Below are 26,993 nucleotides of genomic sequence, written 5' to 3' on the forward strand. Positions count from 1 at the left end.
TGTTCTCTATCTATCTAGGTGATAAAGTGTAGCTTAGAAATCTACATGGTTTGGGGCAGGATGACTATACACCGACGCAAATAAAGATAATAAGAGTATAGGGCATATCATGGCATAAACTAGAAGCAGATTTTTTTTTTTTTTTTTTTCTAAATTAACTATACATATTTTGTCCAATTTGGACGAATTACATACTACAAGAAATCGAAAATATTTGTTATAAAATATTTAAATAATGTAAGGTCTGAAAATGTATCCTACATAAAGATTATCGCCATTTAACGTCATTTTTGTGAGATAAAATATTTTTACGATTTATTTTTTAATAAAATAATAAAAAATAAATAAAATGACCTTCGTAGCATGGCGTTGGCATTTCAGAGGCGAGTGTTGTAAGCGCGCAGCGTAGGCGTTACGTCACTGAAGTCCTCCAGCTCTGGGAAGATGCTGGTGTGTGTCTGCAAATAATAAAATCATAAAGCAATACAAAGAAAAATAGGTCGCTTCCTCTCTGTCAGACATCTATTGGACAGACGGTCGTAACATATCGGATGAAACAGACCAGCCATAAAAGGTAAAAAGATTTTTGGAAAAAACAAAAAATCCCTATTGTGGTTTATAATAGGCTAAAATAGTGATGCTCCTATATGATACGTTTATTCAATATCTACATATATTGATATTCAAATAGCCCCTCTTATTTACAGTCGCATTTGCCGGACAGCTATTACTAACAAAAGAGGAGGCAAATGTGTTAAGCCATGCAATGGTGGAGAAGAAGGACATTGAGGGAGGATGCTCAGGATTGTGGATGAGCCATTGCAGGGCTGAATTTTACGGAACATCATAGGTTTAGTATATCCGTAATCTAAACTGTACTGATATAAGAACTGTAGTCTCTGATTTTTCGCATTTGCAGGTTTTATTGACGAGGTGTGTGGGAAACGCCGACGCTTCTGGTTGGTTTGTCAGCGCTGTGAACAGCCTTCTCTAAATACAACAGCATTATTAATATTTGCTGTTTTAGAATATAAATCATCAGCTGAGTGTCCCAAAATAATGTTAGCTTTGCCGATGACATTAGATGTTTGATAACCTTGGAGTGTGAGCCTGCAATAAATCCCACCTTTCCTTCGATTCACTCATTCGGTGTGTAAATGGGAGAAGCTTTATTGCATTATCTAGTTTGTGAGCTATTTTTGTAGGCTATATGAGAGTAGCGGTCTATAACACGATCCAGATTTCTTTTGAGATATGTGTAATAATATTATGAACAATAGTAATAGTAGACGTGGCATGGAGGAAAAAAGCTTAACATTCCTGACTGAACATATAGCTTTTTTAATCTCTGCTGTTTGATGAAACCCTTGTCAAATATTTACTTTATTTGCTGTCTGGAATTTATTTATTTATTTATTTATTGTATATTTTAAGGGCATTTTTAAGCATGACAAGTCTCAATATGGACAATTAGATTTGTAAGTATACCTACTAAATCAAATTAGCATTACATAATGTAGCTGTAAATGATGCACAAGATATCATAACACAATAAACACTAACACTATATTTGAATATACAGTTCACTACAGTCTGCCATCCTGGTAGATTTGGACAAATTACTAGTTTTCACATTCACTTTTGTAGAGCTGAATTTAGTGCTTTTAATCAAAAACACTTAAAAACTCACATATGAGAATAAGCTACAGATATCTGACAGCTACAGGTCATTTTGGGTTTTCTATAGCTTCTAAACCCATCCCTAGAGAGCCCTAGAATAAATAAATATGGAAATATATCAAACATTAGATATAATACATTGAAAATAATTGAATAATACCTCAAAATTTAAAAGGCTGGTGCATTTTTGCCTTTTTGTCTTGTCATTTCTTATGTGATTATAGTATTATGTTGTGTGTTTTGAGGGTTTTGGTTTTTTATTTCATTTTACAGGCCACCATAGTTGCTCCATTTGACAGAAAGAGACAGAAGACCGGCCTTTGCTTAACAGATCACATTCCTACTACTTGAGATGAAGCTGACCTGGCCTGTTTATTAGCACATTCCTTCACAATACATTTTCAGTGGGTTCCCTTGCTTGCACTCTTAAGCCTGCCAATATGTACGGAAGTTCACGCTCTGTGAGCAAAATGGACAGTAATCACAGTGGGGGTAGAAATAACCAGGGAAACTCTGGACGCTCGCCACGGCTACCTCGGTCACCCCGTATGGGTCACCGTCGCACCAACAGCATGGGGGGCAGCGGCGGAGGCCCGGGTGGCTCTGGAGGCAAGACGTTGTCCATGGAGAACATTCAATCTCTCAATGCTGCCTATGCCACGTCGGGACCGATGTATATGAGCGACAACGAGGTCGCAATCGGCACCTCCTCTGACCTCCCTAAAAGTGGCGTAGCGACGGGACGCTTCGGAGGAAGCATTCCTTACGGGGTCCGGGCAACGGTTACGGGCAGCACACCGGACATGGCCATGGTGCCGGCAGTGTCCACCGACTCTATGTGCTTTGGAGGGGAGATCCACGCTGCATCAACCGTCCCTCACTCGCTACGTCAGGCGAGGGACAACACCATCATGGAGCTCCAAGCCCAGCTCAAGGAGGTGCTGAGGGAGAACGAGCTCCTTCGGAAGGAGATCGAGGTGAAGGAGAGCAAGCTCAGCTCCTCCATGAGCTCCATCAAAAGCTTCTGGAGCCCAGAGCTGAAGAAGGAACGTGCGCTGCGCAAAGACGAGGCATCCAAAATAACAGTGTGGAAGGAGCAGTACCGCGCTGTGCAAGACGAGACACAGGTGGGTACATCTGGCAGGATATGCTTGTTTTTTAAGTATAAGTGGACATTTATTGCTGATCGGAGAGCTGCTTTGTGGTTTCAGTGGGATTTAGGATTAAAGCGTGTGCTTAAAGGAATCTTAAAGGATCTTAGATAAGTACTAAAAGGCACTGTATATCTATAAAAGTGTATTCCTAAGTATAAGGCCTGTTCACACCAAGGAGGGCAACTATACATTTTTTATAATGGTATGCTTATAAAATGCTTATAATAAAAATAAGGTTACCATTCCTTGGTGTGGATGTTAATATAATTAACGTTTTAGTTGTCTTTATGGTTATAGATCTTGGTGTGAATGGGACTATACAAATAAATGAATGATGAACTTCATCAGCTAAAAATACAAGCTCCGATTTTGTAAAATACTTCTATATTACTCTTACTATTCCATATCATATGTAAATTATATGTCTGAATTTGTAACATACAACTATGCTACTGTTCTTGCCATATGCCATATATATGGCAGAAATGGTAAGATTAATATGATAGTATGCTATTGCGAATACAATGAGAGTGTGAAACGTTGCGGAGCTGGACATGTTAAAGATAGCGACAACATAACCTCAGTAAAGTTATTGTTAACTACAACTAAAACTATTTAAAATAATTTAATTAAGTAATTAAAATATTTTTTAATTATTTAATTTAATTAAATAATTAAAATATTGTTGAAATAAAATATACACATTAGTATATGCAAATATACATATTAGATAAGAAATTTACACTTAAATGAAAACTTTGTTTAAACGAAACAAATAACCCCCCCCCCGAACATTAGAAATGTTGCCTTGGTAAGAAACTAAAATAAATTGTTGAAGTAGTAAAATTACTACAACTGAAATAAAGCTTAGTTAAAGCTATACAAAAATAAAAAACTGCAAAAAGAAGACAAAAAATGACAAAAGCACAATTAAATTTAAAAATGAAAAAAAATGAAAACCGAAAATCTAAAAATAAAAGCTTATATACACACAGACACAAGCTTTGTTATATATGTACCAAAATAGCTAAATAACATTGCACATGAATCAAAACATTCTAACACTTTTGTACAGTAAAAAAGCAGAATGTTCCATAAAAATTCCATTCAAGTTTATTTGTATAGCGCTTTTTACGATACAAATCACTGCAAAGCAATTTTACAGAAAATTAAGTTTCTACAATATTTAGTAGTAGCTTATCAGTAGTGATTGTCAGTTTATGTGCATACTGCAGAAATGTTGGGAAAAATCAATAAAAGACGTAAACAAACAGACGATTAACACTATTAACAGCAATTATGCAATCAAACTTATAGCAAAATGTGGTAGTTCTGTATGTTCAAATGGTCAATGAAATAATTATATAAAGTACAATAGATGACAGAGAATGTAATGTATAAATGTACAGTAAAACATTTGGGACACAACTTATTCAACTTAGCACATTCGTAGAAGCTTGACCTGGGCTGTGTTTGGAACAGACACTACTACACTACTCATACTATTTCTGCTGTAATAAAAATATGCATTCCATACACATACTGTCCATAGTATGCATATTTTTGTAGGCATAGAAACCCTACATTTGTAAAAATTTGAATTATACAGAGCATTCTGTGTTAGGTAGTGTAATATCTGTGAAATTACAAATATTTTTCACCTTTTTGATAATTATTGAAGATTAAAAAAATGGAGATGACAACTTGACATTCGTTTTTTGTCATGGATAATGTTTTACATTCTATTTTTTAATAGTAAGAAGTATACAGTATATACTGCACAGTATTCAGTAATCAATATAATAATATTTAATTCCGATCCTGAAATGCTGCATGTGTCAGGTAGAAGAACTAACCATCCAGGCCAGCTTAAACCAGCTAAAACCTGCAAACCATCTTGGGTACATCTTAGGTTGGGTACTGCTAACTATTTATAGACAAAGATAATATAATCTTCACATTTTCACTGCATCAATGCATTTTCATAGATTTATAGGAGTGAGAATTGCGTGATTAAATATCCAGCTCATCTTCAGATGAGAAGGAGAAGTCTACCTCCGCTGTGAGGTGACGCTAATGGCCAATCCTGAAATGGACATCCTGGTCCTGCTGCGTGTGGCTCACTGCTGAGTTGACTGCCTGAATTCCTGCAAGCCACAATATGTTCAATGTGCAATACATGAGCTAATTAAGGATGAAAGTCTGTTTCCTGATATTCAGTGATTCTTTTAAATGTACGTTGAGATACTGATAGCAGTGACAGTGGCATAGTCCTCCATCTATGCTGCGTTTAAAACACTCCCTTTATCTGAATGATTAGCTTCAAACTGTGATTCACTGCAACATGGCTGTCGTGACAGATTTCCAGACGAAGGGGTGTACAACACTAAGCTAATGATGGCTTGGTTATTCACTCTAAGCATAATCAGCATCATCACGCTCCTCACACTGTTCGCTCGAGATTGAAATTAACACGCGAATCATCATAGAGCTCAGAATCTGTATGTGTTATTTGGTGATTCTTGGCAAGTAGTTTGGTGCCTGTTGGGCTTAATGAGACCTTACCATTAATTATGGCACAATTTTGTACAGTATGTGTCTGTATGATTAAGAAAATGTATAATTACAGTTGTTCCATTGCCTTTTGGCTGCCATCAATTTGCAGCACAGTAGTCACATCTGAATGGATGAAAGTTTATACCTTAGCACATTTTTATTTTCAGTTTCCTTGCGAACTTTACAACTGGTGTTGAGGACAAGTGTGTGTGATGGATTGTACATAAGCAGCTTCTTACAGGCACAAAATGAAAATTAGGCAATTGTTTATTCACTTTTGTTGTTGGCAACCTAAACGCAAAAGGAAAAGTTTGAAGAATTGTACTGGTCGCTCTTTAGATGGTCAGTAGCTAATTTGGGATTGAGGCTTTTAAGATTTAAAATTATTCCAGTATTCCAAATATATCTTGGAAATATTTCTTCTAAAGCCACATGATTGCTTTATGTGAGAAATAAATTGACATTTAAGCAGTTATTCACTGAAATTCAACTTTCGATCTCCTTGGCAAATTGATGAGAGTTCATTAGAGAATTAGTGATTTTGAGTCAGATCTTTTCAATTAATCGCACAATCTAGTTCATAAAACCTTAAAGGGATAGTTCACCCGAAAATGAAAATTGTGTCATTAATTACTCACCCTCATGTCGTTCCTAACCAGTAAGAACTTCGTTCATCTTCAGAACACAAATTAAGATATTTTTGATGAAATCCGAGAGCTTTCTGACTGCATAGACAGCAATGCAACTGACATGTTCAAGGTCCAGAAAGGTAGTAAGGACATTGATAAAATAGTCCATGTGACTATTTAGTGGCTCAACTACTTAGTGGTTCAACCGTAAGGTTATGATGCTACAAGAATACTTTTTGTGCACAAAGAAAACAAAAATAATGACTTTATTCAACAATTTCTTCTCTTCCGTGTCAGTCTCTGTCACGCATTTATCATAGTACCACCCATGTAGTTACAAATGAGATGTTTACATCATAACTCTTCTCAGTACTTACTCGTATTACTGCTTCTATGAAAGATGATGCTGTAGATTGAACTGTATTCACTGATGAATAAAGATAAGCTTTCTATGGGATGCCATTATAAATAACAGGATAACAGCTGATAAATCATGGGAGACGTCTTGACTGTTAACCCTCCCTTATATCTGTTCCAAAAATCTATCAAGAGACATTCTCACTGGATAAGGAACTACTTGTTTTCGGTATTTTTTGAAAGAATTGTGAGTAAATATTGCATATTACTCTCCTCTATCCATCATAGCACCTGCAGACAACCGTGCAGGCGCTGCAGGCCGAGCTGCGTATCCAGCGCGACTTGAACCAGCTACTCCAGCCGCCCGAGGAGCCGCTGGCCTGCGAGCCCAGCGAGGAGCAGGAGCGGCAGGCTCGAGAGGTGTTCTTGCTCCGCCGTACCCTGGAGGAAATGGAGGTTCGCCTGGATACCCAGCGGCAGACGCTAGTTGCTCGCGATGAGTCAGTCAAAAAGCTCCTGGAGATGTTGCACAGCAAGGGACCCTCCACTAAAGCCAGTGAAGAGGATCATGAGCGCACACGTCGCCTCGCAGATGCCGAGATGCACGCGCACCACCTGGAGAACCTTCTAGAACAGCGTGATAAAGAGCTAGTGGCTTTGAGAGAGGTATGTGATAGCTAGTTCAAAATCTAAATGAAAAAATATGAAAATTATCTAATACGTTAAAAACAGGTACAAATGACACAATATACAAATATGGTAAAATATGAATTAATATAAATACGATAATAATATACATAAATAGGGTAATATTTTTTAAAATGTAAATAGGCAAATATATCTCAATTATATAAAAATAAATAAATAAATAAAAAACAATACCAAAATCTTAATGTTTAGCTGTTTTTTCCCATTTAAATAATGTATATTCCTTAAAATTTAAATATTAAGATTAATTTATAGACAACATATATTCTATATCTTAGATTATACACAAATTGTATTTGTCTGCATTCATCAGGCTCAACCTTTCAACTGTTTCCCAAGTTATTGTCAGAAAAATTCTAAAATATTTTCATATATATATATATATATATATATATATATATATATATATATACACACACACACACATATTTCATTCAATTCCCACTCTAGTGTAGAATTTTTATTCATTTTTTTGTTTTAGAAAATAAGTTTTTTTTATTTTTTTTTATATAGTATTTATTGCTATAAAATACATTTGAACAAATAACATTTTTTTTGTATTTTGACATAGACAGTTTGAATAACATTTACTGAAATGACAATCCTCATATAAAATGAATAGCACATACAACAGCTCATTCAATATTTAGCACAACTTCCTGAGGATGACAACCAACATTTTCTGAAGGTTAAGTACCTCCTTTCACTGAACATTTGTTAAAAAAAGAAATATGAAAGGCATTTTTTTTTAAGTTATGTGCCATATAAGGTAAGTGCTCTATACAGTCAACTAACTGCAGTGAATTAAAGCAAAAAGACTATTCTCTCTTCATGCTCCATTATGCCACATTCAGTCACATAATGACCATAGCTATTCTCCTCAAAGTGCAAAAAGTAGGATACTTAATTGAACTAGATAGCAAGAAACTCTATTTGTACCTATAATAGAGTACAGCTCGTGCAATGTGCTGCTCTCCCTCAAGGTATGATGAAATATCTGAGAGCTCTATTTCTGGCACTGGTGTGAAGGAAGTGCCAACCATGTGTCTTTAATTCCAGGAGCTGCATCGCCGCCTCGAGGGGACGCCAGAGACTACGAAAACCAAAGCTCTTCAGACTGTAATTGAGATGAAGGTAGTACTTTAGCTCTGATTTGAATTAATGTAACTGTTTACATATGATGACAGCAACCACATTAATGCTTTGTCTATTAGTGGATTAAAAGCATTTACAAATACATGCAAAAACGGACAGTTAATTTCATGTTAATTGCATTTAAGTTAAATGTATTATTTTAAATATATACTAATCCAATTAGTTGAACTTCAAAGTACTTTTTACCCACTTAGGTAGGAATTAAGTACATCTTTATATTTAATTTCATAATTACAAATATGGTTGAAGTGAAATATTGTTAAAATGTACTGCCGAATTTACTGACAAATAGTAGTTTCTATTAAAACTTGTATATTGTGTATTTTAATATATTTGTAATTAGACTACACCTTTGCAATGTCAAAGTTGAAAATTAAGCACATTTAAACTAAAATAAAAATATATTAACCTTAAATGTAAAATCAAATTACATTACAGTTACATTACATATGTACTCATAATGAAGTACTTTAGTATGTATCAAAATAAGTGTAAAATCTTATTAAAACATAATTTAAATAATTTAAAATGTACTTTAAAACTTAAAAATGACATAATAAATTTTAAGGAACATAGTCATGAAAGTGACACTTAAGTGGTCTTTTGTTTCATTAATATTATATTATTTGCCAGCATAGTTTTTTTAAAATATACTTTTAAGATTTCAAGTACACTTTAAGTTCACAATACAAGTTCAATACAATTAAGCATACAAAAGTTCTATCATCATTTACTCACCGTAATGTTATTGGAGACTTATTATTTATTTCTTCTGTTGAAGATATTAAAGGGCTAGTTCACCCAAAAATTTGAATTCTGTCATTGTTTACTCACCCTAAAATATGTCCAGACCTGTAGGAATTTCTTTCTTCTGTTGAACATGAAAGAAGATATTTTGATGAATTTTGGTAATCAAATATTTGCTGGTAGCCATTGAGTTCCATAGTAATTTTTCATATTATTGAAGTCAATGGCTTCCAGGTGAGTACAACCCCTCAAAATCAAAATTTGTTCATATTTACAAAACACATTTACGTTGGTCAGTTAAACTTTGCAAATCTTTTCTTTGTACTTTTGTCAATAAAATAAAAGTTAAAGAGAATTAACAAATCACAGATTCTTGATTTTACTGCATTTTACAAAATGTCCCAACTTCTCTGGAATTGTTTTTTTTTATTTTTGAAAATGGTAAATGGTAGCCAAAAATGGCACAACAGAAAAGTAGCATTAAGTTGCATGTTCAGATTCAGCACATTGGTATTGATTAACTTAATAGACACCAATGATGTCATGACATCATCATATTTTGCATCTCTCAGGATTCCCAGATCAGTTCTCTAGAGCGGGGCCTTAGAGAGCTGGAGGACCAGGTCATGATGCTCCGCTCCAGTAGCATGCTTAGCTGTGAGGAACGGCAGGAAGAGGCCAAGCAGATGGAGGTCTACCGCAACCACACTAAGTTCATGAAGAACAAGGTACAGCTCAGATCGCTTTCGAACAACAATTCCAGATTAGTCTCACATATGAATAACAAACCTTGAATAATTCTGTTATGTAGATGGACCAAGTTAAGCAAGACCTTTCCAGGAAGGACACCCAGCTCCTTGGATTGCAGACCAAGCTGGAGACCCTGACTAACCAGTTCTCTGACAGCAAACAGCATATTGAAGTGCTTAAAGAGTCTCTGACTGCCAAAGAACAACGTGCTGCTATTCTACAGACAGAGGTAGTAGATCAGGCCAGTGATTGGTCTTCACCCATCCCACCAGCAGATTCTCTGAGCATGGCATACAACTCTTTTTGCAGGTGGATGCTCTGAGGTTGCGTCTGGAGGAGAAGGAAACCACGTTAAACAAAAAGAGTAAGCAAATCCAGGAAATGTCTGAAGAAAAGAGCACACTCAACGGAGAAATCCATGATCTGAAGGACATGCTGGAGGTCAAGGAGCGTAAAGTCAACGTACTTCAGAAGAAAGTGAGGACTGGATTTCACCAAATACGTACTTTGTTTTAAATTGTACTTTTCGTTACAGGAAACTGTTAAAAACAATGAACATAATGTTCTGTTAATACACATGTCAGAAATGAGTCACCACTCCACTATTCTTAAAAATGCATAGTCATGCATTAAAACATAGATTTAAAAAATGCATCTACGATAACCTAATGAGTAATTAATACTGTTAAACTAATGATAAAGATGCATTTCTGAAACAGATACAACAGAACAATGATCAAAAAATTTAATAAATATACAAATAAAATTATAATAGAAATAATAAATCAAACTCTAATAAAATAGAGAAAAATAAGGTAAAATAAAAATGATAAAAATACAATAAAAATAATATAACTTACAATACTACTACTACTAATAGTATTAATGGTACTACTACTTTATTACTGCTAGTAATGATTATAATAATAATGAAACTTAAAGAAAAATAAATAAATTACTTATCCTATATAACTTTATGCATTAACAAGCCAATACATACACAAAATTAAAAATACACAAAAATAATAAAACTAAAATTAAATTAAAAAATATAAATAATAATACAAATATTATAAAATACTTAAATTAGATTATAATACATAAATATCAATGTTACTACAGTTATTTTTAATGTAAAAACATAATATTAGGGTTTATCATAAATTGATTAATGGTATTTTAGCAGAAACAAATAATTTCATATAAGCACTTCCAAAAATAACAGTTTTTTATACTGAAAAGCTAAGTTTATTGGTACTTATAAAGCACATATTCTGCATAATCATATTAAATATTAATAAGCAGCAAATTAGGAGTTTATTGAGGCAAAAGTCATAGTTACTGGTTTGTTAGAAGTGAGAATTGGACCTTAAATTAAAGTACAGTACGATCAAAATTAATGTTGTCAAGATGATCCAGGTCTAAAAATATTTTTTGAATTGCCAAAGTATAAAAGTTTTTTTTTTGTTGTTGGCTAAAGAAGAGCAATTAATTACTAATCTTTATTATGAAGTATTTTGAATCATTATTATAAATTATTTTCCAAAATGGTGGAGAAAATTGTGTCAGATGCTTTGGGGTAAGTTGTGCTTTTCCTTCGAAAATGAAACAAAAATGCAGAAACTATTGGAAAATGTTGAAGAAGATTCACTACATTAAAAGTTTGGATGTTTATAAAAATGCCAGTTCACATCAATCTTACATCAACTCCTGTGTCTCAGATTGAAAACCTGCAGGAGCAGCTGAGGGATAAAGAGAAGCAGATGAGCAGCCTTAGAGAGAGGGTGAAGTCCCTACAGACAGACACGTCTAATACAGACACGGCCCTCACTACACTGGAGGACTCACTGGCCGAGAAGGTGAGGATCACCTCTAGAGGACGCTAGAACACACCGCCGGACTACAGGACAAATCACTGGTGCTCTTCCAGATGGCATCAGCATGGTCGTAGACTGGAGTCGAAACATCTGCGCTTAGTTATAAACATTTCATGCTCCTTGTATATGCTTTCTTTTTGGCACCGTGTTAATGTGTCCCCTTGTAAACAGGAACGTATTATTGAGCGCCTGAAGGAGCAACGTGACCGCGAGGAGCGAGAGAAGGCAGAGGAGCTGGACAGCAGTAAAAAAGAGCTGAGGGAGTTAAAGGAGAAAGTCAGCATGCTGCAGGGAGACCTGTCGGACCGAGAGGTTAGAGATCACCAAACAGTCCTGAAAGATAAGTGGAAACACCATTAAAAACACATAACAAGATTATGAAAACATTTTCAGCTGCAGAACAACATGCAGCTATGAACTGTGCCTAATACACTACATAAAACATTAAAAATTTATATTAAAAAATATATATATATATATATATATATATATAAAAAATAAAAAAATATATAAAAAAAAGACAAATTTACTATAACTATATCAAAACTTAACAGAGAATATATTGGGTTTATTTTTTATACCCCACTGGCAAATAGTTTTTTTTGCATAAATCTAACAGGTTTATGTTTAAAATAAGAAAATATTATTGGCCAATGCATTTGAGATAAATAAACTCAATTCAAGATATATTCTCTGAAAACACGTTCTTGTGGAATTTTGCTCTCAAGTAAATCCTAAAATATTATATTCCCTATAATATTATATATATAAATATTACATATCGCTAATATTTAAAATATTTAAAATTCAGATATTTTCAAGATAGTCTTATCACAATTTCACATTTCATGTTCATTTATGTTGGAGTGTTAAGTTTATTTATAGTTTTTATTACATTTATTTAATATGTTGTCTTTTTTAGATTTTTATATTTTAGTTTAATTTTTAGTAGTTTTGTTATGTGCTTTTGTCAATTTCTTTTAAATATTACTATTAATTTTATTTTTTATTTTAGTTCTGTTTTAGTTAAATTTATTTCCATTAGTAATTTTAGTGCTTCAAATGAAACATTTCTGTTAGCTGCCAAGGTAACAATTCTCGTTTAGTTTAAGTTTTTCATCTAATATTTATATTTCAATATTTCAACTGACAAAAATGTTTTTGATAGTTAACAGTTAACAGTAATAACTCTGCTAAGTTATGGATTTTTGATAACACTTTAGAATAAGGTTCCATTAGTTAATGTTAAGTGTTTGATGGCTCTATACCCGGGACCTCAATGCTGAGTTTGGTTTCAGACTTCTCTGCTGGACCTCAAAGAACATGCATCGTCGCTGGCCTCATCTGGCCTGAAGAAAGACTCCAAACTGAAAAGCATAGAGATCGCCCTTGAACAGAGCCGGGAGGAATGCATTAAACTTGAGAACCAACTAAAGAAGGTGAGCGAGAGTGTATTTATTCGAAAGATTGGTACCTTATAGAATTCCAACCAGCAATCTACCATGATTTCAAAAAAAAAATGCAAAGACTGAAGAAATTCATTGGTCAAAAAATATCGGAAACCAATTCATAGTATAAGTATGCAAACTGGGACATAGCTATTACAAACTACAAATGGGAGTGTAAGAATGGCTGTATATATGTGAGTTTGTGTATGTTTGTGGGTGTATTTATATCACGGTGATCTATTAGGCCCAGAGTGTCGCAGCCAATTCACAGGCCAACGCAGAGATATCTGAAAGGATTTCTTCACTTGAAGCTGATGTGGCCAGACACCGAGAAGACTCCGCCAAAGCCCAGGCTGAAGTTGATCGTCTATTAGACATTCTGCGTCAGATGGAGAATGAGAAGAACGACAAAGACAGAAAAATCAGTGAGCTGGAGAGGTCAGTCTGTTTCCCTGATTGGCTTGATTTGGTGTCCCCTCTTTTTAAAAAAAAAATGTGATATTTGTCACATTGGTGAAGCAGTACATGCGTGTTACGTCTTTATCCCTTTTTTGCTGCCATGTTTAAGCATCACCGTCAAAACGTTTTTAGTGTCTGCGTTTGACAAGGTTGATGTTTTGACTGGGCTTCTTTCCCTCCTCTTTGAATTCTGCGTTGAAGCAGTGATCACGTGTTTTTTTCTCACGCTGAGTGGCCTTTGAACTTCTGTTTTTTGTCTCCCTCTTTTTCACTTTTTCACCTGGAAATGTGTACCTAGTGTGACTTCCAGGTTAGTAAATACATGTGTACTTCCACACACATAAATAGAGTTCTCAAGAACTAGAGCAAAATCTGTTTAAGACCCCATGAAATCAAAGTTTTGTAGTTTTAAACTAGTGTATACTTAAATTTTGTAAAGACCTGAAAGTTAAAAAGACAAAAATAACTTTTGAAAGACGTGCATTTAAAATATACAGTCTTTCTCTTTCAGGAAAACTGGTCAAAAATATTAATGTTATCTTGAAATAAGATCATTTTGCTGGGTCTGCACTAATATTAAAATTCTGGCCAATATGACCTATAAACGATAAATTTTACACTATTTTTTCAAAATAAATGAAAAGTAAAACACTAAAATTTAAAATAAATCATTTTAAATGCTACAAGTGAATTTAGGCATCTCAAAAATATAATGTACAATATGAGAAATTGCAATTCTTTTTTTGTGATTTGGTCAAGATTACACTTAACAGTGGTACTAAATTATTAGCGTTTCTTAAAGATTAACTTTAAATTAGTTTTAGATGATAGCAAAAGTTGTTTAAATATAAAAATAGGGAAAATGAGCATGAAAAAATATTTAAATGAATATTAATATTAGAAATGTATATAATTATATAATACAATAAAATTACATATCTGATAATTTATCTGACATCAGATCAATTTAAAAGTATATTTAACCAATATTATTGTGCATCCATTTTTTCTAATTACAAACTCTCTCCCACCTGACACTGTCTTGAAAGTTCATGGATGACGTTTTACCTATTAACAAAATAAATAAACACAAAAACAAGCCCTTCGTTATGTCCCTCGGAAAACTGCTTTTGTCAGTCTATTTCATGGGGTTTCAAGTGAAAAGAAAGCAAGGAAATGTATTTTGTTCCTCTGTATAATCCCTGTTTTAGCTTTATGACTAGCACAAGGAAGTTATTATATATGTGATCAGGCTTAGTGATATTTATTAACCAATAATAAAACCAGCTCTTTTTCCAGCTATTAAATAGTCCCCTCCACCCCAAATCTCTTAAACTCTTTATTTTACTGTTAAACCCCAGAGAGTTCCTCTCACAAGTGCTTCATGTTTATGTTTCAGGCAAATAAAAGAGCAGAGTAAGAAGTCCTCTGGCAAACACAAGGAGCCGTCAGGGAAGGGCAGAAATGTCAACGATGGCCCACAGCAGGTGAGGCGTACTAAGCTTTGTTATAAGCTCCTCTGTTTTGACAGAGCGCTGTATATTTAAACATTATCAAACTGTGCTGGTGTGCATATGATGAGCTGAGCCCTGTCTACCTCAGGAGTCCCTGCGGCAGAAGGCAGAGCGTATCGAGGAGCTGGAGGAGGCTCTCAGAGAGAGCGTTCAAATCACTGCCGAGAGAGAGATGGTGCTGGCGCAGGAGGAGGCCGCACGAAACCACCAGGAGAAACAGGTCAATACTACAAGACATACTACTTCAGAATCAACTAGTGACTCCTTAACTATTCGATGTGTCTCCAAAAACTAATTGATTTCTTATCAAAATGATTAGAATGATGGCACATGTAGTAAGCAAAGTCAGTGTTTAAAGGAGTCATGAACTGCCTTTTTTTATTTTGTACTGTCCTCTAAGGTCTTCAAATTTTTTAATGACCTTTTAAAGGTCTTTCTAAGATTTTTACACCAAAAAACATAGTTTAGAAGTAATAAGCTATTTTCTGTCCTGTTTTTAACCCCCTTCATCTGAACGCTCTGTTTGAATTGAGTATCTGTTGTGTATGTTTGACAACCTACATACTGTACTTTATAGTTGGATACTGCTTTGATTTAAGTTAAAACGCATAAATACATATCAAATGATCTGTAAAAACATACAAAGCAATAGTGACCACGTAATAAAAACAGTTACTCACACTCGGATCCAATACAGCTGGCACAGCATCGTCTTTTAGTTTCAATGTTTCTGAAAATCCCACGCGTATTGTGCCTTGTTTGTAAACAAATCTGCAGTAAAATTAAGTAAACAAAGGACCGGGTTCTAACTGATGTGGTCCTGCACTTGATTAAAAATAAAAATCATTTTCAAAGTCATTTTCCTACTATGTGCGAATCGGTGGGTGGGGCTAAATGTACAAGCAGGTGTTGATCTTCTTCTGCAGAGGCGGAGTTTAGCCACACTATTACATCATAGAGTGACACATTACACAACCTTCGTTTTGGCAGATTGGCTTCAGTGTAAGCTGTTTTTAGACTAAGGAGTTTGTTATAAGATTAACTTATCAAAACATAAGTTTTGAGTTCTGAAACTTACAGGATGTTTTTATAACACAATGGCCTTTTATATATCAAAAGATCAAGGGAATTTTGAGTTCATGATGTGTTAGTTAAGGTGCAGTCAGTCACATTAGTGAACATTTCGCAAAAAAGGCCCATTGTTGATACACTTTGAATAATAAAGGTTCTTTATTGGAGTCTATAGTTCCATGCAGAACCTTTAACATCCATTTAGTCTTTTGATTGCACAAAAGGTGGAAAAAGGTTCTTTAGATACCTAAAATGTTCCTCACACTAAGACAAAAAATGGTTCCTTTAAGAACTGTTCAAGAAGGGTTCTGTGGCAAACCCAAAACTATTCTTCTATGGCATCTCTGCCAAAACCCACTTTTGAAACCTTAATTTTTAAGACTGTAGTGCAGCAATGAATCAAAGGTTACACAAAAGTCACCTTCTGTCCAAGCAGCTTGTTGGCCAATGTGGCAAATTTGTGTGACCACCTTGAACATGATACAAAATAGGAGTTAGAGAAATCTTTTACACTCACACAACATTCCTATTTAAATTACTGGATTTCACTCGCAACAATTCCCAGAACAGCGATAAATATGACAACACATTTAGTCACTTTGTGAAGTACAGAATAAACAGTAATGAATAAGTTACATTCTGTTCATGTCTTAAAAAGATGGAAGAGCTACTGGGAGCGATGGAGAAAGTGAAGCTGGAGCTCGAGTCCATGAAGGCCAAGATGTCGTCCACCCAGCAGTCTCTGGCAGAGAAAGAAGCTCATCTGACCACACTGAGGGCTGAGAGGAGGCGACACCTGGAGGAGGTGCTGGAGATGAAGTACGTTATTAACTTTCTTGCTACATGTTATCAGAAACCGAAAACTGTGAATCAATGGAGACCGAAAGGATGAAGTGAGTTTGCAGACGTTTTGTGAAATTAAAAAAATAAATTGGGGGCAGACTGCAGGCAATATTCCACACGTAGGTTGCACATTCAAAACAAATTGTTTTTAATTATTTTATACTGTTTTATACATTAATAAATCAAGACAGTGACTAAATCACCAACTTGAACTTCATAGCAGCATGAAAAACAGTAGTGTTATTCAGATTTTAAATTATATACAGAAAGCGGGCAACATATTACAAGAACTCTTCCATCCTGTTATAATGAATGAAGCTGTCATTGCTAGTTTACATAGACACATGCGTGAGCTCGTTGACTGTCCGTATGCAGGTTTCTTCCATTATAATCAATAAAGCTGCCGATAATGCATAATAAATTTACAGCATATTTTCACTTGCAATGTATTAGGGATGCACGATATTATCGGACTGATATCGGAATTGGCCGATAATGGCTTTAAATGTAAATATCAGCATCGATATTTATGAAAAATTATGCCGATATGTCTTGCCGATAAGAAGAATACGTTATCTTACATGTGCTTAGGGTGTGCTAGTGATTAGATCATGTCAGCAGTGTTGCTCATTCTTCAAGCAAAGTTTTGTCTGAATGGTGATGATTCACTCTTTTGGATCGCTGCATTTAATCTGTGAAAGCATGTACAGAAGCGTTCGGTGTATGATAGAATAAACAGTAATAGCAGGTGCAGTGGCAGCAGTCACGCCCCCCCCAGGTTCTAATGCCCGGTCTGTAAGAAGTTTTAATCTGTAGGGGGTGCTGTCGGCCTACTTCTAATTAAATTAAAAGTAAAATGGCTTACACAAATAACATTTAGACTGTGTTTCTGATTAATTAAAGCAGTAATTGATGTCATCAAATAATGTGTATGTTTTGATATAAAGGCACAATATCTAAGATTTTTGTATTAAAATATCTAAAAACCACTAGAACAGTGTTCTATATTTTGCTGACTTGTGTACTTACATTATCCCAAATGTTACGAAGAATGTTTAAATCCAGAGAAATAAGCGCTTTTAACTAGTGACATGCACCGTGTCCATAGTGTCGCCTGCCAATGATGTCATAACCCCTCGATTTCCGGTTTTGTCTTGTAGAAAACATGGAAACACCAAAGACGTGTTTAATATGTTGTGTTTTATTAGACAGGTGATGACAGCACAGAGTAGCATTATAACAGAACTTTCAAACGTATCTAGTATGATAAAACAGTGCTGCTTTTTTCCCCACATACGCACGACCGGAAGGAGAGGAAGCGGTTGACTGTGGCATAATAAAAGCTCCGCTGCTTTCGAGCCGTATGTCGCAATCGTTCAGTGGCCTCAATTCGCTTCGATGGCTGTCAGCCTCACCCTTCATTCTACTACATTAATAAACCATTAGCTCAACCATGAACATGTTTCTGCCCAAATCCCATCGGAATGCATCAACTGTGGGGATGAACTCCCATGATTCCACACTCAGTCAAGGCATAATCAAACTACTCTTTTTTGTTTGTTTGGTTTGAATAGGTGCCCTCTAGCAGCGAAAAACTTACATATTCTGCCTTTAAAGGTCAGAAGCTATAGCTTACATGAAAAAAAAATCACAAACATGACACTTCTAAATTAAATAATTGTATATATACTGATTTATTCATTAATGTGTAATATGTTTATTTTTTAAACAGATCATAAGCGCTAAAAGATTTTCAGAATTTTTACAACTTTTCTTGCTTTAGATCATCTTTCTGGAAAATAAAAATGCAGCAATTGATATATAGTTTATTTATAGTTATTTTCAAAGCTTCAGTGTACTGTCAAAAAACCTTTATTATTGTTTATTTAATTTTAACAAATAAGTTCTTGTTAAAAACTAACCAAAATTACAAATATTTTCCTTATAATTTCTGCACAGGAGAGACTTGGTGTGGTTTCTAAACAAAATGAAAAATATCGGTATCGGTATCGGCCAAAATGAGTAAAAAAAATATCTGCATATCGGATATCAGCAAAAATCCAATATTGTGCATCCCTACAATGTATATACATTGGATGTTAGACCATCTATATTGAAAATCAGCGGTCCAATACAGTGGAATTTGACCTATTGGCAAGTTAGTTCATAATTTTCATTATTTATTATTTATAACTGAACACATGCAGTCTAGTACCTTAGTGTCATGCGTCAAACATAGGAACAGCAACAAACAACAGATAGTAAAGATTTAAAATATATTTAATTTTCTACTGCCGTTTGTGCAGGATACACATTTGCTATGTTTTTGCTTTTCCAGATGACATATTTAAATCATTAAACAACCATTGTTCACATGAGAGCTCATTCTGAGGTCACTTTGGCAAGCTGTAGTGATAATAATATAAATCAGTTATTAGAGAGTAAACGGGGATAAACATGACATAAAAATACGCTGTAAAACTTTAACTTGGTATATTTTTTCGTGGCATGTATTTGTGCAGATAATAAATGCAGAGGATGATTCATTCTGCACGTGGCTCGTTCTGTTTGCTATTTCTGTCTCCACACTTCAGCCCTGCTCCTGGGAATCTGTAGAAAAACGAGAATAAGCAAGCTATTTCAGTCTTTCTGAGACAATTATGCACAATCATTTTGACAAAATCCATACTCTGTTGAGATGTTTTGTACTTGTGAAAGCAAACATCCTTTAACCTGCTCTGTCGAGTGTTGTAAGACTCCTGGTCATCGTCAATGAGGTCAATTGCTTTGAAGAGGATTTCCACAGTACTCCAGTAAAGTGCTGCTTGACATAGAGCTTAGACTACTAATCATTTCCACCAGAGTTATTATGGTTTTGAAAATGTTGTTTTATTTTTGCTTCTTTGTTCTTAATTTGAATTTGAATTGTGTACAATTACTACTATTACTACTACTAAAATACTTTTTGACATTGGGCTTGGACTTAATAATTTCAACCAGTGATATTATAGTTTTGAAAATGTAATTCTTTTTTATTTATTTTAATAGTGTGCAATTAATAATAATAATGGTAATAATAATAAAGTGCTGTTTGACATTAAGCTTTGACTTCTAATCAATTTAACCAGGATAGTTTTAAAAATGCACTTTAATTTCATTTTTTGTTCTTAATTTTAATTAGTGATGTTTGGCATTGGAGTTTGCCTTAATAGTCTGCAATTGTTATTATTATTATTATTATATGTATACCATAATGATTATAGTATTAATGATAGTATAAATGCTGTTTGACATTCACCATTGAATTCTAATCATTTAAACCAAGGTTAATATAGTTTTGAATATTTATTTTTTGTATTTTTGTTCTTAATTGTAATAATAATAATACTACATATTAATTTATTAATTAATAATAAATTCTATTTGACATTGGCCATTGACTTCTAATCATTTAAACCAAGGTTATTATAGTTTTGATCATTAAAATTTGTTTTATTTTTTTTTTAAATAGTTTTAATAATAATAATAAGTATTATTATTATATAGAAATGTTTTTAATTTAGTTAACAAAAATAATTTTGTTACATAACTTGATTTCAACAATTGTAACTCGCAGACAGGAGGCTCTGCTGGCAGCCATAAGTGAGAAAGATGCTAACATAGCTTTGCTGGAGCTGTCTTCATCCAAAAAAAAGAAGACACAAGAGGAAGTGGCCCAGCTGCGGAGAGAGAAGGACCGTTTGGTGCAGCAGCTCAAACAGCAGGTACGGGCTGCGTCACAAGGCTCCGACCGAGTGTATCTGTCTGTCCTCAAGGTCAAGATGTTTGTTTGCTTTAAATTTTGAGTTGCTGGAGAACTTAAAAAGCCTAGACAAAATACATCTTTGTTTTGGCTGGTGGGTTTCTGAATGCAAACAAGGTCTATTGATGTGCTTTTAATTGATCTCTTCTAAACCCCCACCCCCCGAACCCCATTCATCCGTATCTACCCCCCAAATCTTTCCTTACATCTGTGCCTCCTCTTTTTTCCTAGACACAGAACCGTATGAAGCTCATGGCGGATAATTACGACGACGGCTACTTGAAAACCCCACCTGACCAGACCAACCACAAACCTCCAAAATCACCCGATCAGGTCACAATCCGGTCCTACAAACAAAAAATGATGACAGCATGTTCATTTTTGGGTGAACTCTTCCTTTATAATTGTTACGGTCATCAGCTTTTTTATTTAGTGAAAAAATTCAGTATGGCTGAATATGAAATAATTCTACCATTGCTGTATTTTGCTTATACATGAAAGCTTAATCTTAGCAGCAAGCCAAAGAAAGACAAATTGGAGGTGTGGTCAGTTTCATTTCATTACTTGTTAATAAAATATTCATACTAGGAACTGAATTGGAAATGGATGCTCCGTGGTCTATTTCCATTGCAGTCGCATCGTCATAATTGAAATGAAGCTGCCCTCATCTCCAACGCAGACGCCATCATTTCCTTTTACTGCCTTCATATTGATCATAACTTCTCAACCCTATGGATTTCTATTATTCATGACTGTAGAAATCGCCCCTAAGCGCAGATCCAGGATCAGTTTCCTTTAATTAAACCTCATAATACAGCATTTCTCAATGACGCGCTGAAAGCTGATCTTGCGTCTGTGCTTACGGGTCGCTTCTACCTGGATAAATACGCATACTAACCTGATCTTTTTTCCCATGCTGCACTTGGCTAAAACCCTGCCATCTCTTAACCAATAGGATGATGAGGAGGGCATTTGGGCATAGCCTCACTGGCAGCCATTTTGTTTTAGAAGGGTGAGCATTTCTTTGATGGACATGTAAAAGCCAATCTCAGCTGCCCTGTTCCTCCCCATGTGACATCAAACCCTGCCTGTCTCGCTGTGCCTGTTTGAGATTATTGGCTATGTCACCGCAGTGCAAACAAGCTTTCCCGTGGGATGTTTTATGAACAAAGAACATTTCATATTTCAAAGGCCATTTGTTTTCATATAAAACCTACACACATATAACTCATTTAGAACTGCACTGCTATGATATAGTCTACAATCTTATTTCTCCTGGTTTTGATTTTCCACCTTTTGAAGCCTGTTAGCTCTTTGTATGTTTTTGTGGTTAAGCATAATCCAGATGGTGCATTAAGACTGTATTTCCCACACTCTCCACACTCGCTCTCACCAGATTCAAATCCTTTTCTACAGCAACAAAGTCATTTTTAAACATGCTGATAAATAATTTTTCATTTGCAGGTTTACAAAATCATAAAATTTTCCAATAATCAACATCTTAGAATGAATTCTGAAGGATCATGTGACACTGAAAACAGCTTTGCATTTTAAAATATATTCGAATAGAAAGCACCTATTTTTAATTATATTAATATTTCACAATATTACTGATTTTACTTAATTTTTTATCAGATAAATGCAGCATTGATGACTTCTTGCAAATGCATTAAAAAATCTTTCTGACTTCAAACTTTGGACTAGTATATTACAATTAAATTATGATAGTAAAAATGCTAGTATTAACCAGGGATGCTCATTTTGATTTTATTTCCTGACCAATAGCCCATGCATGTCAACCCATCTTCAACCATGTGTTTTATTTTTTTTAATTAATTAAAAAAGAATGACTTCCAAACCCAAAATGCAGCTATTATTATTAAATACATCCATTTGAGTTGGTCGAGTTAGAGGAAATTACTGCACGGCAGTTTGCTGTCAGTCTACAAAAACATCAACTAAAAAGGAAGACTTATTACTGTTTATCAGTATTTAACTAAACCAGTGTTCACTGGAAGCTAAGCATGACCCAGAATGAGAAAAAATATTAACAAATAAAGTAAAATCACATAAAGATGACAATGCTTGTTGCACCACCAGAATGATTCCTTACAAGAGTCCTCCTATAACAAAAACAGTCACAATAATATAATGAAACTGAACGACTTTTCATTGTTTTGGGTACTGTCTTGTCTCACTCATCATGTCTAAAAAGCATGTGTTTGCATGCCAATACATCTTGTGTCTTTTAAAAGCATCGTGCTGGTAGAAATTATATCAACCCCAGCAAGCTAAAGTTTGCAAATGCATGAGAACAGGCTGTCTGTTTCCCATAATCCTCTGCGTGTGGTAGTAACGGTGTGTCTGCTCTGTAGATAAGATCTGGGCGGAAAGCTACAGTGCACAGGAGCTCTACACTGGCCACCTGATTATCCCGTACAACCACCCCAAAACCCTTTACTTACACAGTCAACTCAGCCCACATCTCATCACACCAGTTACCCAGGAGCCACCGCCACTGACCACACACATTCTCACAGGTAACACTTACATGTCTGTGCATGTCAAAGCTTTTCAAAGTACTTTCAAAGAATTTTCTAGGTGTGCATAAGCAAACCATGAACTTTTATGTTATGACTTCTAACATCTGAAACTAATTTCTGTCATATAAAACAAAAAAATAAAAACTATAATGATTTAATTTACATTTATTCATTTAGCAGATGCTTTTATCCAAAGCAACTTGCAAATGAGAACAATATAAGCAATCAAAACCAACAAAAGAGCAATAATATGTAAGTGCTGTAAAAAGTCTCAGTTAGCCTAATGCAGTATATGTAGCAAGGGTTTTTTGTAATAAATAAAAAGAAAACAAGTAACAAGAATAGAATAGAAAGTAGTAAGAATTTTATTTTAAAAATAAAAGTCAAAAGAATAGGAAATACTTGTGTTACAAACTTTAAAAAAACAACAACAACAAGTAGTTAGAATAGAACTAGAATAGAGAGTGCAAGAGTTGGAGGGTCATAATTATGACGCAAAACTTTTCTCATAAAAACAGTTAAGACAAAAACTTCGACTTATTTATTCGATTTATTTGTTTATAGTTTTCTAGGTGACCATAAGCAAATAAACATAAACTTTAATGTAATAGTTATAACTATTGAAGCCATTAATAAAATCATGCTTTGGTAAATCTTAATTATCACATAAAAAGTCAAAATTATGAGATGCTAAGTCAAAATCATGACATTTTTTTTTTTTTTTTAACAGAACCTGACAAGTTGAATTTGAGATAAACAGTTATATTCATGGCATATTTTTGTAACAAAAAAAAAAAATCATAATTGTGATTTATCTCATAATTTTGACATCTCATAATCGCAATTATGATTTTTATGTAATAATTTCGACATTCTATCTTATAATTATAACTTAGTATCTCAATGTTGACTTTTTGTTTTATAATTTCTCCTTTTTATGTCATAATAATGATTAACCAACACATAATTTTTTTCTTATGTGGCAGAAATGGGTTTTTATATATAACTGATATGCCAGTGATAATTTAGTACAATTATCTATCTATCTATCTATCTATCCATCCATCCATCCATCCATCCATCACACAAAAACCATAATAAGAAATTCATCCAAATCTTAATTTAATATTATGATTTTGTTTAAATATTATTTGATATTACACATATCAGGCAGATATTTTGTAATAAATCTGATTAATTAATCTTCATTACACATGTAATTAATGCCAATTATTATAATTTTTAATCACTTGACAGCCCTAAACTCTATTTCATTGTCATTATTTGAAACAATATTTACACTTAAGTTCAAATGTTTAATTACAAGTATTAAATCACTTTCTGCAAATGATTTGATTCACATATGCATAAATCTTTGTGGGTTTTAGTGGGAGCCTGGGATGGTGAGTCAGTGTGGAGCTGCAGTTCCCTGGACCCTGCTTTGGACCTCCAGAACCAGACTGGCCATGATCGAACCCTCCAGCTCCACTGTCTCTCTGGCCTCACTTCTCACCTGAACTAAACCGGAGCCCTCTAAGAGCCTGTAACAGTCTGTAGTCTTAATACTGGTGCAGCATTGAAAATATGCAGTGTTAGTTGAGTCGTGAATGCAATTTTAATTTCGTTCTCTTGATATGTCATCATGGTTGAGTAAATGCAGATTTAGATTGTTAACCTGATCAATGGGTGGTGCTATATAAACATAACTGAATGCCAAACTGTTGTTAAACAATTTAAAAAAAAAGTGTTATGCTACTTAAACTGCACTCAGCATTAAGACTACCAGACCTTTGATCTATTCTGCATTTAGGTAGCGTCTTGCACTGGTTATACTTCATTGGATGACCCTTCCCCTTTACCAAAAACCTATAGGACACCTTCAAGAGCATGACATAAACGTTTATAGATAGTGATGTCTATTTGTCACACCTGACGCTTCGTCAGAGGAAAAAATCAGGTTCTGTACATCCTTTAATTCAAATTAACAGCTGCTACAACAAATAGACATAACATATAGTCATAAAATATAAAAAAAAAAGAGTTTGTATTGCTCATGAAGGAGTCCACCGAGGGGTGCTTGCAAAAGAAATTACAGTTCTCACTTAATGAGACTTTAGTTGTTTTCTAGCAGCTCTTAGACAGGACATTGTAGGCTCCCAAATATCTTCATATCATGTCCAGATAACCAGTTTCTGAGAGCGCATTGCTGGTTTTATGTGCTCTCATGAATGTGGATATCATTGTGTCTATCTCTCTCTCTCAAAGTGGAATTTTTTATGTTGCATTTGTGGCCTATTGTCTTCGTGTATTAAAATAACTATTAAAAAATGGATAGTCCACACAAAAAAAAAAGGAAAAAAAAAAAGAAAATGAAAACGAGATGATAAAATCAGACAAAAGACACGGGTATGGGTGTTCTGAATTTGTATAAATGTGTATGTATATAAATATGTATTATCAGTGTTTTCACTCTCTGAAGTTTTCATTTACTGTTTGTGTGGGGATATACAGTCTGACATTTGGGAAAATATAAATGCAAATATAAATTGAGTATTGAATTTTGGTATTCTGGAACAATGAAATTTCAGAAACTTTTTCGGGAGAAAAAAAATCTTGCCCTAAAAAAACAAAACAAAACAAAAAAAAACCCCTCAAATCTAGCTGTCCACATTTACAAAAATAGCTCTGGACCAATGAAATCTCACAGTGGAAAAGCTCTGGACTAATGCCAAATTTCACAGTCAATGGCTACCACATCTTCTGGACCAATGAAATCAAATAAAACACCAGGCTAGGCAAACAAAAAATAGCTCTGGACCAATGAAATCTCACAGTGGGCGTGGCTAACAAAACTTTTTCCATTTTCTTTACAAACAAACAAACAAATATTCTCGAAATTCTAGCAGCCCTATTTACAATATAGCATTAAATGTTTTATTTTGAGATTTCATGTTATATATTTTGCGGCAGTGGCCATTTTTCCTTTCAGCTGAAATGCAACAGAAAATATTTTTTTTAATTTGTATGCACTATTCTCTACATGTGACACAATCTATACAAATCACACCTAACTTAAAAAAGACAATACATCATAATAAAAAAATCTCAACGTTTTACATTTACATTTACGCATTTAGCAGACGCTTTTATCCAAAGCGACTTGCAGTGCATTCAGGCTAACATTTTTTACCTAACGTGTTCCCTGGGAATCGAACCCACAACCTTTGCGCTGCTAACGCAATGCTCTACCTATGTTTTATGTTTGCAGCTTTTTACACTTAATTATTTTCACACACCCTGTTGTTAGAACTGCTACAGATCAGTTTCTGACCTCTAAAGGAATAGTTTGGCCAAAAATGTAAATTGTGTCATTTTGACTTTTTCTACTATCCTGTGGTCTCATACTGCACGTCTGACACCATTACTGATCCCGAAATTTGATTTGGCATATATCATTAGAATTAAGAGTAATTTAAGACATTCGTGCATTGAGTTGAAACCCTGAACAAATTAACAATCAAACTGTTTTAGTTAAAGCCAAGAAACTCATCACTGAGAAACAAAATCCTGAAGTCAAGACATCACCCGTTTCATTGCATGCAACAATGAGAGGAATCTGTGCAAGCATTAGCCAGTGGTTTAATGAAGTCAAGGCTTTTGTAATGCAAACAAGCGGTCTTGACGTTATCTGTTGTTGATG

The 26,993-nt window shown here is 34.4% G+C and overlaps 1 protein-coding gene across 3 annotated transcripts; it reads left to right on the forward strand.

Annotated features, from left to right (window-relative positions):
- The first annotated feature begins 392 nt into the window (after positions 1 to 392).
- LOC109064504 (ELKS/Rab6-interacting/CAST family member 1-like) lies at positions 393 to 25,756 on the forward strand. 3 transcript variants are annotated; one of them, XM_042752750.1, is made up of 20 exons: positions 393 to 574; positions 1,954 to 2,807; positions 6,665 to 7,042; positions 8,144 to 8,218; positions 9,559 to 9,714; positions 9,798 to 9,965; positions 10,046 to 10,213; positions 11,458 to 11,595; positions 11,785 to 11,925; positions 12,912 to 13,052; positions 13,306 to 13,499; positions 13,819 to 13,830; positions 14,920 to 15,007; positions 15,123 to 15,254; positions 16,764 to 16,924; positions 20,565 to 20,712; positions 20,982 to 21,083; positions 21,706 to 21,762; positions 23,126 to 23,290; positions 24,682 to 25,756. In XM_042752750.1, exons 2-18 carry the CDS (start codon positions 2,121 to 2,123, stop codon positions 21,730 to 21,732), a joined length of 2,916 nt encoding a protein of 971 aa, XP_042608684.1. In that variant the 5' UTR covers positions 393 to 574; positions 1,954 to 2,120; the 3' UTR covers positions 21,733 to 21,762; positions 23,126 to 23,290; positions 24,682 to 25,756. The 3 variants fall into 3 exon arrangements, with proteins under 3 accessions (XP_042608684.1, XP_042608682.1, XP_042608685.1); XM_042752748.1 differs by lacking the exon at positions 21,706 to 21,762; XM_042752751.1 differs by lacking the exon at positions 13,819 to 13,830.
- The last annotated feature ends 1,237 nt before the right edge of the window (positions 25,757 to 26,993 follow it).

This window comes from Cyprinus carpio, chromosome B25 (genome assembly GCF_018340385.1).
Source record: "Cyprinus carpio isolate SPL01 chromosome B25, ASM1834038v1, whole genome shotgun sequence".
Classification (NCBI taxonomy): Eukaryota; Metazoa; Chordata; class Actinopteri; order Cypriniformes; family Cyprinidae; genus Cyprinus; species Cyprinus carpio.

Coding starts and splice junctions, on each gene's coding strand:
- LOC109064504 (XM_042752748.1), top strand. CDS start 2,121: ATGTACGGAAGTTCACGCTCTGTGAGCAAAATGGACAGTAATCACAGT. Junction 9,715..9,797: donor CTAAGTTCATGAAGAACAAG/GTACAGCTCAGA, acceptor TCTGTTATGTAG/ATGGACCAAGTTAAGCAAGA. Junction 13,053..13,305: donor TTGAGAACCAACTAAAGAAG/GTGAGCGAGAGT, acceptor GTGATCTATTAG/GCCCAGAGTGTCGCAGCCAA.